The 13,567-nt window shown below is 47.8% G+C and overlaps 1 protein-coding gene across 2 annotated transcripts in view; it reads right to left on the bottom strand.

Annotated features, from left to right (window-relative positions):
* The window catches only part of TRIM67 (tripartite motif containing 67), a 61,485-nt gene that overhangs the window by 7,712 nt on the left and 40,206 nt on the right, over positions 1-13,567 (bottom strand). The window contains exons 3-6 of one of the 2 annotated variants that reach the window (XM_025284492.2): positions 13,333-13,455; positions 12,277-12,387; positions 10,673-10,832; positions 7,855-8,000 (exon numbers count right to left, since the gene is read on the bottom strand). In XM_025284492.2, coding sequence (XP_025140277.2) covers positions 7,855-8,000; positions 10,673-10,832; positions 12,277-12,387; positions 13,333-13,455 — 540 coding nt within the window. The remainder of the gene's footprint in view (positions 1-7,854; positions 8,001-10,672; positions 10,833-12,276; positions 12,388-13,332; positions 13,456-13,567) is intronic. The other variant, XM_044942005.1, reaches the window with a different exon arrangement.

Raw genomic sequence — 13,567 nt, 5'->3', positions numbered from 1 at the left:
AGATCTTCATGACACAGATAACCACGATGGTGTGATCACTCACCTAGAACCAGACATCCTGGAATGTGAAGTCAAGTGGGCTTTTAGGAAGCATCACTACGAACAAAACTAGTGGAGGTGATGGAATTCCAGTTGAGCTATTTCAAATCCTAAAAGATGATGCTGTGAAAGTGCTGCACTCACTATGCCAGCAAATTTGGAAAACTCAGCAGTGGCCACAGGACTGGAAAAGGTCAGTTTTCATTCCAGTCCTAAAGAAGGGCAATGCCAAAGAATGTTCAAACTACTGTACAATTGCACTCATCTTACACGCTAGCAAAGTAATGCTCAAAATTCTTCAAGCCAGGCTTCAACAGTACATGAACTTCCAGATGTTCAAGCTGGATTTAGAAAAGGCAGAGGAACCAGAGATCAAATTGACAAATACTCTGGATCATCTAAAAGGCAAGAGAGTCCCAGGAAAACATCTACTTCTGCTTTATTGACTATGCCAAAGCCTTTGACTGTGTGGATCACAATAAACTGTGGATCACAATAAACTGGAAAATTCGTCAAGAGATGGGAATACCAGACTACCTGATCTGCCTCCTGAGAAATCTGTATGCAGGTCAAGAAGCAACAGTTAGAACTGGATATGGAACAACAGACTGGTTCCAAATTGGGAAAGAGTATGTCAAGGCTGTATACTGTCACCCTGCTTATTTAACTTCTATGCAGAGTACATTATGAGAAATGCTGGACTGGCTGAAGCACAAGCTGGAATCAAGATTACTGGGAGAAATATCAATAACCTCAGATATGCAGATGACACCACCCTTATGGCAGAAAATGAAGAAGAACCAAAGAGCCTCTTGATCAAAGTGAAAGAGGAGAGTGAATAAGTTGGCTTAAAACTCAACATTCAGAAAACTAAGATCATGGCATCTGGTCCCATTACTTCATGGCAAATAAATGGGGAAACAATGGAAACTGTGACAGACTTTATTTTGGGGGGCTCCAAAATCACTGCAGATGGTGACTGCAGCCATGAAATTAAAAGACGCTTGCTCCTTGGAAGAAAAGTTATGATCATCCTAGACAGCATGTTAAAAAGCAGAAACATTACTTTACTGATAAAAGTCCGACTAGTCAAAGCAATGGTTTTTCTAGTAGTCATGTATGGATGTGAGAGTTGGACTATAAAGAAAGCTGAGTGCCAAATAATTGATGCTTTTGAACTGTGGTGTTGGAGAAGACTCTTGAGAGTCCCTTGGACTGCAAGGATATCCAACCAGCCCATCCTAAAGGAAATCAGTCCTGAATATTATTGGAAGGACTGATGCTGAAGCTGAAACTCCAATACTTTGGCTACTTGATGCAAAGAGCTGACTCATTTGAAAAGACCCTGATTGAAGATTGAAGGTGGGAGGAGAAGGGGATGACAGAGGATGAGATGGTTGGATGGCATCACTTACTCAGTGGACATGAGTTTGAGTAAGCTCCAGGAGTTGGTGATGGACCAGGAAGCCTGCCATCCTGCAGTCCATGGGGTCACAAAGAGTTGGACATGACTGAGCAGCTGAACTGAACGGAATAGGCTCCAGTTTCATCCACCTCATTAGAACTGACTCAAATGAGTTCTTTTTAATAGCTGAGTAATATTCCAATATGCTACTGGAGATCAGTGGAGAAATAACTCCAGAAAGAATGAAGGGATGGAGCCAAAGCAAAAACAATACCCAGCTGTGGATGTGACTGGTGATAGAAGCAAGGTCTGATGCTGTAAAGAGCAATATTGCATAGGAACCTGGAATATCAGGTCCATGAATCAAGGCAAATTGAAAGTAGTCAAACAAGAGATGGCAAGAGTGAATGTCGACATTCTAGGAATCAGTGAACTGAAATGGACTGGAATGGGTGCATTTAACTCAGATGACCATTATATCTACTACTGTGGGCAGGAATCCCTCAGAAGAAATGGAGTAGCCATCATGGTCAACAAAAGAGTCCGAAATGCAGTACTTGGATGCAATCTCAAAAACGACAGAATGATCTCTGTTCGTTTCCAAGGCAAACCATTCAATATCACAGTAATCCAAGTCTATGCCCCAACCAGTAACGCTGATGAAGCTGAAGTTGAACGGTTCTATGAAGACCTACAAGACCTTTTAGAACTAACACCCCAAAAAGATGTCCTTTTCATTATAGGGGACTGGAATGCAAAAGTAGGAAGTCAAGAAACACCTAGAGTAACAGGCAAATTTGGCCTTGGAATACGGAATGAAGCAGGGCAAAGACTAATAGAGTTTTGCCAAGAAAATGCACTGGTCATAGCAAACACCCTCTTCCAACAACACAAGAGAAGACTCTATGCATGGACATCACCAGATGGTCAACAGCAAAATCAGATTGATTATATTCTTTGCAGCCAAAGATGGAGAACCTCTATACAGTCAACAAAAACAAGACTGGGAGCTGACTGTGGCTCAGACCATAAACTCCTTATTGCCAAATCAGACTTAAATTGAAGAAAATAGGGAAAACCACTAGACCATTCAGGTATGACCTAAATCAAGTCCCTTATGATTATACAGTGGAAGTGAGAAACAGATTTAAGGGACTAGATCTGATAGATAGAGTGCCTGATGAACTATGGACTGAGGTTCGTGACATTGTACAGGAGACAGAGATCAAGACCATCCCCATGGAAAAGAAATGCAAAAAAGCAAAATGGCTGTCTGGGGTGGCCTTACAAATAGCTGTGAAAAGAAGAGAAGTGAAAAGCAAAGGAGAAAAGGAAAGATATAAGCATCTGAGTGCAGAGTTCCAAAGAATAGCAAGAAGAGATAAGAAAGCCTTCTTCAGTGATCAATGCAAAGAAATAGAGGAAAACAACAGAATGGGAAAGACTAGAGATCTCTTCAAGAAAATCAGAGATACCAAAGGAACACTTCATGCAAAGATGGGCACAATAAAGGACAGAAATGGTATGGACCTAACAGAAGCAGAAGATATTAAGAAGAGATGGCAAGAATACACAGAAGAACTGTAAAAAAAAGATCTTCACAACCCAGATAATCACGATGGTGTGATCACTCACCTAGAGCGAGACATCCTGGAATGTGAAGTCAAGTGCGCCTTAGAAAGCATCACTACGAACAAAGCTAGTGGAAGTGACAGAATTCCAGTTGAGCTATTCCAAGTCCTGAAAGATGATGCTGTGAAAGTGCTGCACTCAATATGCCAGCAAATTTGGAAAACTCAGCAGTGGCCACAGGACTGGAAAAGGTCAGTTTTCATTCCAATCCCAAAGAAAGGCAATGCCAAAGAAAGCTCAAACTACCACACAATTGCACTCATCTCACAAGCTAGTAAAGTAATGCTCAAAATTCTCCAAGCCAGGCTTCAGCAATATGTGAACCGTGAACTTCCTGATGTTCAAACTGGTTTTAGAAAAGGCAGAGGAACCAGAGATCAAATTGCCAACATCCACTGGATCATGGAAAAAGCAAGAGAGTTCCAGAAAAACATCTATTTCTGCTTTATTGACTATGCCAAAGCCTTTGACTGTGTGGATCATAATAAACTGTGGAAAATTCTGAAAGAGATGGGAATACCAGACCACCTGATCTGCCTCTTGAGAAATTTGTATGCAGGTCAGGAAGCAACAGTTAGAACTGGACATGGAACAACAGACTGGTTGCAAATAGGAAAAGGAATACGTCAAGGCTGTATATTGTCACCCTGTTTATTTAACTTACATGCAGAGTACATCATGAGAAACGCTGGACTGGAATAAACACAAGCTGGAATCAAGATGCCGGGAGAAATATCAATAACCTCAGATATGCAGATGACACCACCCTTATGGCAGAAAGTGAAGAGGAACTCAAAAGCCTCTTGATGAAAGTGAAAGTGGAAAGTGAAAAAGTTGGCTTAAAGCTCAACATTCAGAAAATGAAGATCATGGCATCTGGTCCCATCACTTCATGAGAAATAGATGGGGAAACAGTGGAAATTGTGTCAGACTTGATTTTTCTGGGCTCCAAAATCACTGCAGATGGTGACTGCAGCCATGAAATTAAAAGACGCTTCCTCCTTGGAAGGAAAGTTATGACCAACCTAGATAGCATATTCAAAAGCAGAGACATTACTTTGCCAACAAAGGTCCATCTAGTCAAGACTATGGTTTTTCCTGTGGTCATGTATGGATGTGAGAGTTGTACTGTGAAGAAGGCTGAGCGCCAAAGAATTGATGCTTTTGAACTGTGGTGTTGGAGAAGACTCTTGAGAGCCTTGGACTGCAAGGAGATCCAACCAGTCCATTCTGAAGGAGATCAGCCCTGGGATTTCTTTGGAAGGAATGATGCTAAAGCTGAAACTCCAGTACTTTGGCCACCTCCTGCGAAGAGTTGACTCATTGGAAAATACTCTGATGCTGGGAGGGATTGTGGGCAAGAGGAGAAGGGGATGACAGAGGATGAGATGGCTGGATGGCATCACTGACTCGATGGACGTGAGTCTGAGTGAACTCCGGGAGTTGGTGATGGACAAGGAGGCCTGGCGTGCTGCAATTCATGGGGTCGCAAAGAGTCGGACACAACTAAGCGACTGATCTGATCTGATCTGAATATTCCATTGTGTATATGTACCACAGCTTTCTTATCCATTCATCTGCCAATGGACATCTAGGTTGCTTCCATATCCTATCTATTGTAAGCAGTGCTGCGATGAACACTGGTGTACACATGTCTCTTTCAATTCTGGTTTCTTCGGTGTGTATGCCCAGCAGTGGTATTGCTAGGTTGTATGGCAGTTCTATTTCCAGTTTTTTAAGGAATCTCCACACTGTTCTCCATAGTGGCTGTACTAGTTTGCATTCCCACCAACAGTATAAGAGGCTTCCCTTTTCTCCACACCCTCTCCAGGATTTATTTGTAGACTTTTGGATAGCAGCCATTCTGACTGGCGTGAGATGGTACCTCATTGTGGTTTTGATTTGCATTTCTCTGATCATGAGTGATGTTGAGCATCTTTTCATGTGTTTGTTAGCCATCTGTGTGTCTTCTTTGGAGAAATGTCTGTTTAGTTCTTTGGCCCATTTTTGATTGGGTCATTTATTTTTCTGGTATTGAACTGCATGAGCTTCTTGTATATTTTTGAGATTAATTCTTTGCCAGTTGTTTCATTTGCTATTATTTTCTCCCATTCTGAAGGCTGTGTTTTCCCCTTGCTTATAGTTTCCTTTGTTGTGCCAAAGCTTTGAACTTCAATTAGGTCCCATTTGTTTATTTTTCTTTTTATTTCCATTACCCAAGAGTGATATTAATAAGTAGATTTGGGGTGAGTGGTGGCTGAGTTTCAGGGCACATCCAAGTTGAACACAAACCCTTACTGGTGGCTGATGGGCTCCTCTGCTGTGAAGGTATGGGGTGCAGTAGCTGTGATGCTGCCTGATAACGTCCTACCTCTTCAGAGGGTGGTTCTCACGGATAGGACTCTGGAGCCCAAAGATGGGGGTGCACAAAACGGTTGGAGCAAGAGGAGATCATCAGTTTTCAATGGGAATTTAAGCTGGAAAATATGAACTAAGCATCGAAGTAGACAAAATAAACAATATTTGAAAAGGAAGCATCATCACACATGATGGGAAAAAGCAGACGGGGGAAGGGCGTGGTCAAGCACAGGTGGTTCAAGTTGATTTGGCCACTTCTGGAGTCAGAGGGCCACTCCACCTTCTCCCACCTCTCCCACCGCTGAGGCTGGCATCTTCCAACTCCTTGAGCCTCCTGGAGCTGCTTTTCTCCTGGTTCCCCAGAGGGTGGGGCATTTCTGCATTGGACCCCAAAGGTCCTTTTCTAGAACATTTACTTCAAACTTAATTTGTCCCGTTAACTGCCCCCAAATACATAGTCTTACACCTCACTTTTGTCATTACATAAAACGTCATTCCTGGGCTTCCCTTAGGCTCAGGGATGAAGAAGCTGCCTGCCAATGTAGGAAACACGAGTCGGACCACTGGTCTGGGAAGATCCCACATGCCGTGGAACAACTAAACCCGTGTGCCGCAATTACTGAGCCTGTGCTCTAGCGCCCACGTGTTGCACCTCCTGAGCCACATGCCTCAGAGCCTGTGCTCTGCAACAACAGAAGCCACTGCAGTGAGAGCTGGCATACCACAACTAGAGAGAAGCCTCTGCTCACCACAACTAGAGAAAGCCCGTGCAGAAAAGAAGACCCAGCACAGCCTGATTAAATAAAATTGTAAACATTCCTGCTTGATTACTTGGGGGTGTTATTCTTCATTTGTTTTTTCGAGTTATTGATAATAATAGCTGTGTGCCAGCTATTATTGTATAAGGCATCTTAATCCTTACACAACCTTGGGACATTGCTATTATTTTTTATGTTTTACTCACAAGGACACTCAGAGAGGGCAGGAAACTTGCCCAAGATCACAGTCAATCCATTTAGAAGCCAGGGTTTAAATCCAGGTCTGTCTGCGTTAAGCCCACGATTTTTCCACCATGACACACTGTCCCTCAGAAACTCGAGCCCTTGGCTCCAGCTTCTATTAATGGTCACGTCTCAAAGGGGAGAAGCCACTGAGCTCTGTGGCTTCTTCTTTTTTTTTGGTAAATATTTATTTACTTATTTATTTGGTTTCACTGGGTGTCAGTTGTGGCTCATGGGATCTTCAGCTGTGGCTCACGGGCTTAGCTGCGTCTCAGCACGCGGGATCTAGTTTCCCGTGTCCCCTGCAGATTCCTAACCACTGACTACCAGGGAAGTACTGGTGGCTTCTTTTCCTTCATCCCATTTCAAAACCATAAACTGTCTTCCTGGTTTCTGGTTAGTCAAGGAACTCTGTCAGTTCCTCGTTCATTTGCATATGACCAGACAGTGTATGACCTGCTCTTCCTGACCAATGTGACTTCAGCTTCTCTCTTCCCTAAAGAGCCCATATTCCCAGGGACTCAATTTTCCCTCATGGAGTACTACAACTTTGGCATTCACAAAACAAAAAAATGAAGACTTAGGCGTAAATCCCGTTGAGGAAAACAAAAGGAACACTGACTCTGGTAAGATTCCTTGAATGGGTACCAGTTCTAGGAGAAGAAGTATGAGAATTGTTATGATTGCTCTGGTTTGATAGAATGAGTCTTTATTTAGTCTCTTGGGGACAGAAAGGTGAAGCTCTAAGAAGAGCCAGAGTTTGTGCTTCCTGGAGTTCATTGTCAACAAAATTACTGGACAGGAGTCTGAACTCCACTGTGATGTCTCAGTAGAGCTCTGTTGGGGGGATGGGGTGGGGAGCTGTCAGGGTTCCCACCACAGGGTGAGACTGGAAGATACATTTCTGACTCACTAAGGGTTTTTACTCTCCCCATGTATATCATCACTGGGGACCTGAAGGTAGATCATCACCCAAACCCTACAACCGTTTTTGATGTGTCTTCCCATGCAGATCACCTTGCCAGATGAGCTAATTAGTGAACGGGGCAGGGCAGTTGTGTGGGAACATTGAGGGAGTAGGAGGCTGCTTGGGGGGGATGTGTGGGAGGGCGTTGACTAGATACTGCTGGGTCAGCTGGGAAGCAGGTCTGTGTGGGGGACACCTTTTCTGAGCTCTGCCTTGGCCTCCAACCTGCGTCAGTCTTCACAGAAAAGCCATCCTGAACTTTCTCTGCCTGCCCAGACCTAGCTCTCGGTAGAGAAACCCCCTGCGTGTCCCATGAGCCCAGGCCTGCCAGTCCTGCGTTCTTGGGGCTGACACCCCCGTTAGTGGCATCAGAGTTAGGGGCAGCCACACGGAGTGGCCCAGAGGCTGGGACAGTGCGAGCCTTGCCCCCCATCCCCCGCAGCAGACCTCACCCGGAATTGCCCCCCGTCGCCATCGTCTAGCTCCAGGATGTAGCCATCCACAGGACTGTGGGTGAAGGGCGGTGTCCTCCAGGCCAGCGTGACGCTGTTGTTCCGGGTGCAGCACTTCTCCAGCTGCAACAGGGGCACAGGCGGCACTGTGACGGGACAGGCGGGCTTCAGTGTGCACGCCCTGCAGGGCGCAGGGACAAGCTGCGGGCCCGGCCCACCCCAGAGGGAAGGCGACCACCTGCGCCACTCCCTGCTACTTGTATGCACACTCCGTGGACCTCCTAGCCTGGAAGGGGGTCCTGGGATTTGAGGCCGGGAGAGACGCAGAGACGTGGCAGTTGCCGCCACCCCTCTGAGTCTGGAGCCCTGAGGACAAGGTGTCCTCTCCCCACCGACCCACTGAGCATCACTGGTTTTGATTCTGCCCCACGAGCGGCTCCCTAGGACTTGCAGCAGAGCCTGACCGCCTGTGCCTCCCAGTGCGGCAAGGCCTCTCTAGACCCTCTGCATGGAGTCATGTGCAGCTCACACCTGGGGCCCATGAAGTTGTGGTTGCGGGTGGGGGACAGGCAAAACACAGAGATACATTGAAACCTTTGTCTGGGAGTGTTTTAAAGGCTTAGGGAACTAGATCCTGGAAGGTGAGGCAATCTTAGAGTATGGGACAGTCTACCCATGGAATTAGGGATTCAAGTCAAGTGTATCATCAGTTCTATCAAGGTGAGCTTGGAAGTATCTTTTTATTCTCTAGTTGTCTTCAGGCTCGAGAGATTTTAGAAATATAGTCTATGCTGGGGCTTCCCAGGTGACGTTAATGATAAAGAACTTGCCTGCCAATGCAGGAGACATAAGGGACTTGGGTTCTATCCCTGGGTTGGGAAGTTCCCCTAGAAGGGGGCACGGCAACCCACTTTAGTATTCTTGCCTGGAGAATCCTATGGACAGAGGAGCCTGGTGGGCTATGGTCCATAGGGTTGCAAAGAGGTGGACACAACTGAAGCTATTTAGCATGCATGCATGCATAGTCCATGCTGACATTTTTCAAAGGGAACACTGCAACATGAGTTTTTGTAAAAACTACAGATTTCCATTTGGGTCCAGATGTTAGGGCACCATCTTCCACCTTTGGTGGACAGTTTAGTGGGGTGTGAGCACTGTCTGTTATGGATGTCGTCTCAGGGCTGGCTCCATGCAGACTGGCCCCAGGACCCTGGGTTATCAGTGTGGAAGAAGTCCTCTCTGCATCCCCGGGCACTGCTTCTCGCTTTTCCACTTCCTCTGTGAATTCCACCACCCCACCCTGTAAGGAGCAGCTCCAAGCGGCCTCTTTCAGCACCCCCACCTTCCAGAGCCCCAACTTCTGCCAGGCTTATTCTGTTCCCAGAACCACGCCTCATTCACACCTGGGGCAGATGGCATTTCCAAACCTTACCTCAGGTGCAAACTGAGTGTGGGAGTGAGCGCAGAGACTGGGTGTCTTCGGTTTAAAAATGGCCACACACTTTGCAAGTGAGCATTTTCCTGAGTTCACAGCTTCTGAACTGTGGTGCTCAGCTCTTTGATACATTGATTAAAAAAACAAACCCCCAAAGAGTTTTATTCCCTCCACTCCTGCTGCTGCTGCTGCTGCTAAGTCGCTTCAGTTGTGTCTCTGTGCGACCCCATAGTCGGCAGTCCACCAGGCTCCCCTGTCCCTGGGATGCTCCAGGCAAGAACACTGGAGTGGGTTGCCATTTCCTTCTCCAATGCATGAAAGTGAAAAGTGAAAGTGAAGTCGCTCTGTCGTGTCCAACCCTCAGCGACCCCTTGGACTGCAGCCTACCAGGCTCCTCCGTCCATGAGATTTTCCAGGGAAGAGTACTGGAGTGGGGTGCCATCGCCTTCTCCTGAATGTACCCTTAATGTCTCTGGAGAGGCAGGGTGACCTCACATGCTAATTTTGTAACCTGGGGAAAGTTATGCAAACTTTTCTTAACCCATAGCCTGTGCCCCCCCGGCTCTCTGAACTCACCTCTCCCACCCACCACCTTCTCCACGCTGCTGTCACCTCCGACCTCGCTCTGCTTGGAACACAGCAAACTTATACCTGCCCTCTGCCGCCTGGAACCTCCTTCCTTTATACTGCATCTCTTTCCTTCTCACCTCGAAACACTACCCCCATACTAATGCCTTCTTCTCAAAAAATGGCTTCCCTGGTGGCTCAGATGGTTAAGAATCAGCTTGTAATGCAGGAGACTCAGGTTTGATCCCTAATTGAAAAGATCTCCTGGAGAAGGGAATGGTTACGCACTCCAGTATTCTTGCCTGGAGAATTCCATGGACAGAAGAGCCTGGTGAGCTACAGTCCATGGGGTCAGAAAGGGTCAGACATGACTGATCAACTAACACTTTCTCTTCTCAAAAAGCACCTTGTCGGTCACACCCGCCACCATCAGGGTATATTATACTATCTGTTGTATCATTTCCTTCTCTAGATGCCAGCTCAGTCTTGTGAGGGAGTCTGTGGACTTGTTCACGGCTGTGTCCCGAACACCGAGGATGGTGCCTGGCAGGCGATAAACACTCAATAGGTATCTCTGAACGAACAAACGATCCTCTTTCATACATGCGAAAACTGGCTCAGGCTGGGGGCTACCCGCAGAGGTCACCAGCTCGAGGACACTGAACTGGGACCTGAACCCAGGTCTGTGCTGCAGAAGTCCCTCCCTCCCCATCTGGGTCACACCAGGGTCACAAGTCTGCCGATGCACGAGCTGCCCTGCAGAATGATGCCTCTTCCAGAAGAAGCAACAACTGAACTGGGCCAACCACGGCTCACCCCTACATTTCATCTGAATGAAGTCCAGCTGGTGGATGGCCTGCAGCAGCGGCTCGCTGTCCAAGGTCAGCTCAAACTCCGCGGACACTTTGGGCTCCAGGGCGCCTTTGACCCACTGCTCTTGAGACACCTGGACACGCTTGATCAGGGCGTCCGAGATCTTAAAGGAAGCACAGAGTTTAGGGTGTCCACATGCAAAGGAAAAATAACACAGCAGGTGGTGAGGAAAGGGTAGGGGCTTCATCTCCATGGGCTCAGGGGGTGGCTGTGTTAAGCATGCCCTCTCAAGCCCTGGCAGAGATGTCAGGACCTATGCTGGTATGGGGGTAAATAAAAATGCATTATATTGTTTAAATCATCTGCATAGGTCAGGCATGTTCCATGTAAAGAAGCACTTGCTGTTTTAGGCTAAACCCTTTTGTAAAGCAAATGATACTTTTTATTTATTTTTTTGAACTTCTTATTTTCTATTGGGGGATGGCCTATTAACAATGTTGTGATGGTTTCAAGTGAACAGCCAAGGGACTCGGCCAGACATACACGTGTATCCATTCTTCCAGAAACCCCCCCTCCCAAACAGGCTGCCACATAACACTGAGCAGAGTTCCCTGTGCTCCACAGAAGATCCTTGTTGGTTACCCATTTTGTATATAACAGTGTGTCCATGAACCTGCCAAATTCCCTACCTATCCATTCCCCTCAGCAACCACTGGTTCATTTTCTGTGAGTCTCTTTCTGTTTAGTAACTAAGTTTGTTTGGAAGCAAACGATACTTTTAAAATATACAGAAACACTCTGCATATACTTCTTTTGCTAGATCCCGCACTTTGCAAAGTGAAACTCACTAGTGGTTTGTCCTAGCATGTGAAAGCATCTCCTTCACCCCAAGACTGGGCTGCTTCCTTCCTCCCACTGTCTTTCCCCCATGTTATTCTGCAGCTTCTGCTCCAAACTCTCACTTTATCAAACCCACAGCTCTGTTCTCTGCTGGAGAAAGTCTTGCTCATTCAGAACATTTGCACATGTCCCTGTAGAGCTATGATGCCCATGCACCCTTCCTGGGGACCAATCAAGGAGATTCATCATTTTCCCCACAGACGGAGGACTGGGCTTTCATTTGAGTCACAGAAGTGTTCCCAAGAGATGCTCGTGACCCGGATTAGCCTAGCTGCTGGGGGTTGCCCAGCAAGGCAGCCCGGGCTTTCTGGGCTGCAGTATTCTGTCTAGACCTGTGGGACTCTGCCCACTGGGGGTCATGTGGATTCTGCTAACTCACTTCTTCCAGTGCAATCTTTCCAGCTTGACTGGCAGACTGTCTTCTTTCATCTGTGGGGAAAATGTTGCACTGGTGTTCTAGGAAGTCGAGCCACGAGAGCGTGGCATTGCAGGCCTAGAGACTGTGATGTTTGACCTCCTCATTTAATGATGACCCAGAGCGAGGTCAGAGCTTGTGAGAACAGCCAAGATGAGATTTCAGGTATTCTGGAACCACTGAGCACAGGAGAATCTGCTCAACTCCAAGCCACAGGGAGGGACTTTCCTAGAACCTTGGCTGGTTTGGGACATGGCCATGGAGTTGGAAGAAGGACTGCCAGCCTGCTCACCTGCAGGAACCCGGCGGGGTCGTTCTCCTTGATCACCTCCAGGCAGTACTCCATCAGCCCAGTGGACTGGCGCAGCTTCAGTGTGCAGTGATTGATCTGGTCCCAAACCATCTGCCATGAAAAGAACCCCTGGTAACTGTCTCATGGATGAAGAACAGCTCAGCTGCAGCAGGAAGCAACACTGTTCTCGACTCCCTTGTACCCTCTCCTGCCGCTGCTCTGTTCCTGAGCTCCACGTGCCCTCATTACAGGGGAGTAATTGGACACATTGCCCCACAAGCAGGCCTGCCACACCCAACAGAGCACACTTCCTGAACTCTGGATAAAAAGCAGAGAACGCACACAATCTGAACCCTCCCAAGTGACCAGCCCATGCCCCCTACTCTCGCTTGCTGGGTGATCACTTGAAGGGCTCAACTGCTTTGCATGTAAACCCATGGACCACCCCCAACACACATTCCTTCTCGCCCTTCAGTAATATTTCTGGTTCAGTTGGGAAATGTCTATGAAATAGATCGAGCCCAGACCATGAAGTGAGTAGTTTTCATTAAGGCAGGGTGTTCACGGGGCAGCTGCCTGGGCCGGGGGCCCGGTGTAAGTGAGGGAAGTCTTGCCTTTCCACGGTGGTCACTGGCCACCGTGCTGACCACGCGAGCACCAGACGCCAGAGAACCTGATGGATGGGCCGAGCCGGGGTCCTGAGCCCAGCCCTCGTCATCCAACGAGGCCGTCTCCGCTCTGCAAGATGGGAGCAGGGAGTGTGTCTTCCACAGAAAGCAGGGGCCTGGCCGATGGGAGAGCGGGGCTTCTGACTGAAAGCAGCAGGATTCAGGGGTCTGGTCCCCACTTTGGAGGGAGAGTAGGCATGGCGATTACTACAGGCAAAGTGGCACGAGGGTACATAGGTCCCAGGGAACCTACTCAGTGCTTCCTCCCCTCACTCGTTCACTCATTCATACCCTCAACTAACACTGACCCTGTGTCTACACTGCGTGTTCCCCCACCCTAGGCAGGGAGGGGGATGGGACTGGGCGCGCTGGCTGCCCGGGCACCCACCTTCAGCTTATGCTCCCTCTCTTTGGTGACCTTGGTGAGCAGCTTGGCTTTCTGCCGGGTCAGAGCATCGACCAGCGCATCACACTGAGCCACCAGGCAGGCCTCGTAGTCCAGGCCATTCTCCTGTGGGACGCAGAGAGCTTTAGGGAGGAGACACACAGAGACGTGGCTGGTGCTAGAGACACGGCCATGTCAGCAAGTGGGCCCCAGAGAGAGTGGTCCCGCTTCCAGATTG

This window comes from Bubalus bubalis, chromosome 4 (assembly GCF_019923935.1).
Source record: "Bubalus bubalis isolate 160015118507 breed Murrah chromosome 4, NDDB_SH_1, whole genome shotgun sequence".
Taxonomy (NCBI): Eukaryota; Metazoa; Chordata; class Mammalia; order Artiodactyla; family Bovidae; genus Bubalus; species Bubalus bubalis.
The sequence above is the reverse complement of the archived record's forward strand: the minus strand, read 5'-3'. Positions and strand labels throughout refer to the sequence as shown.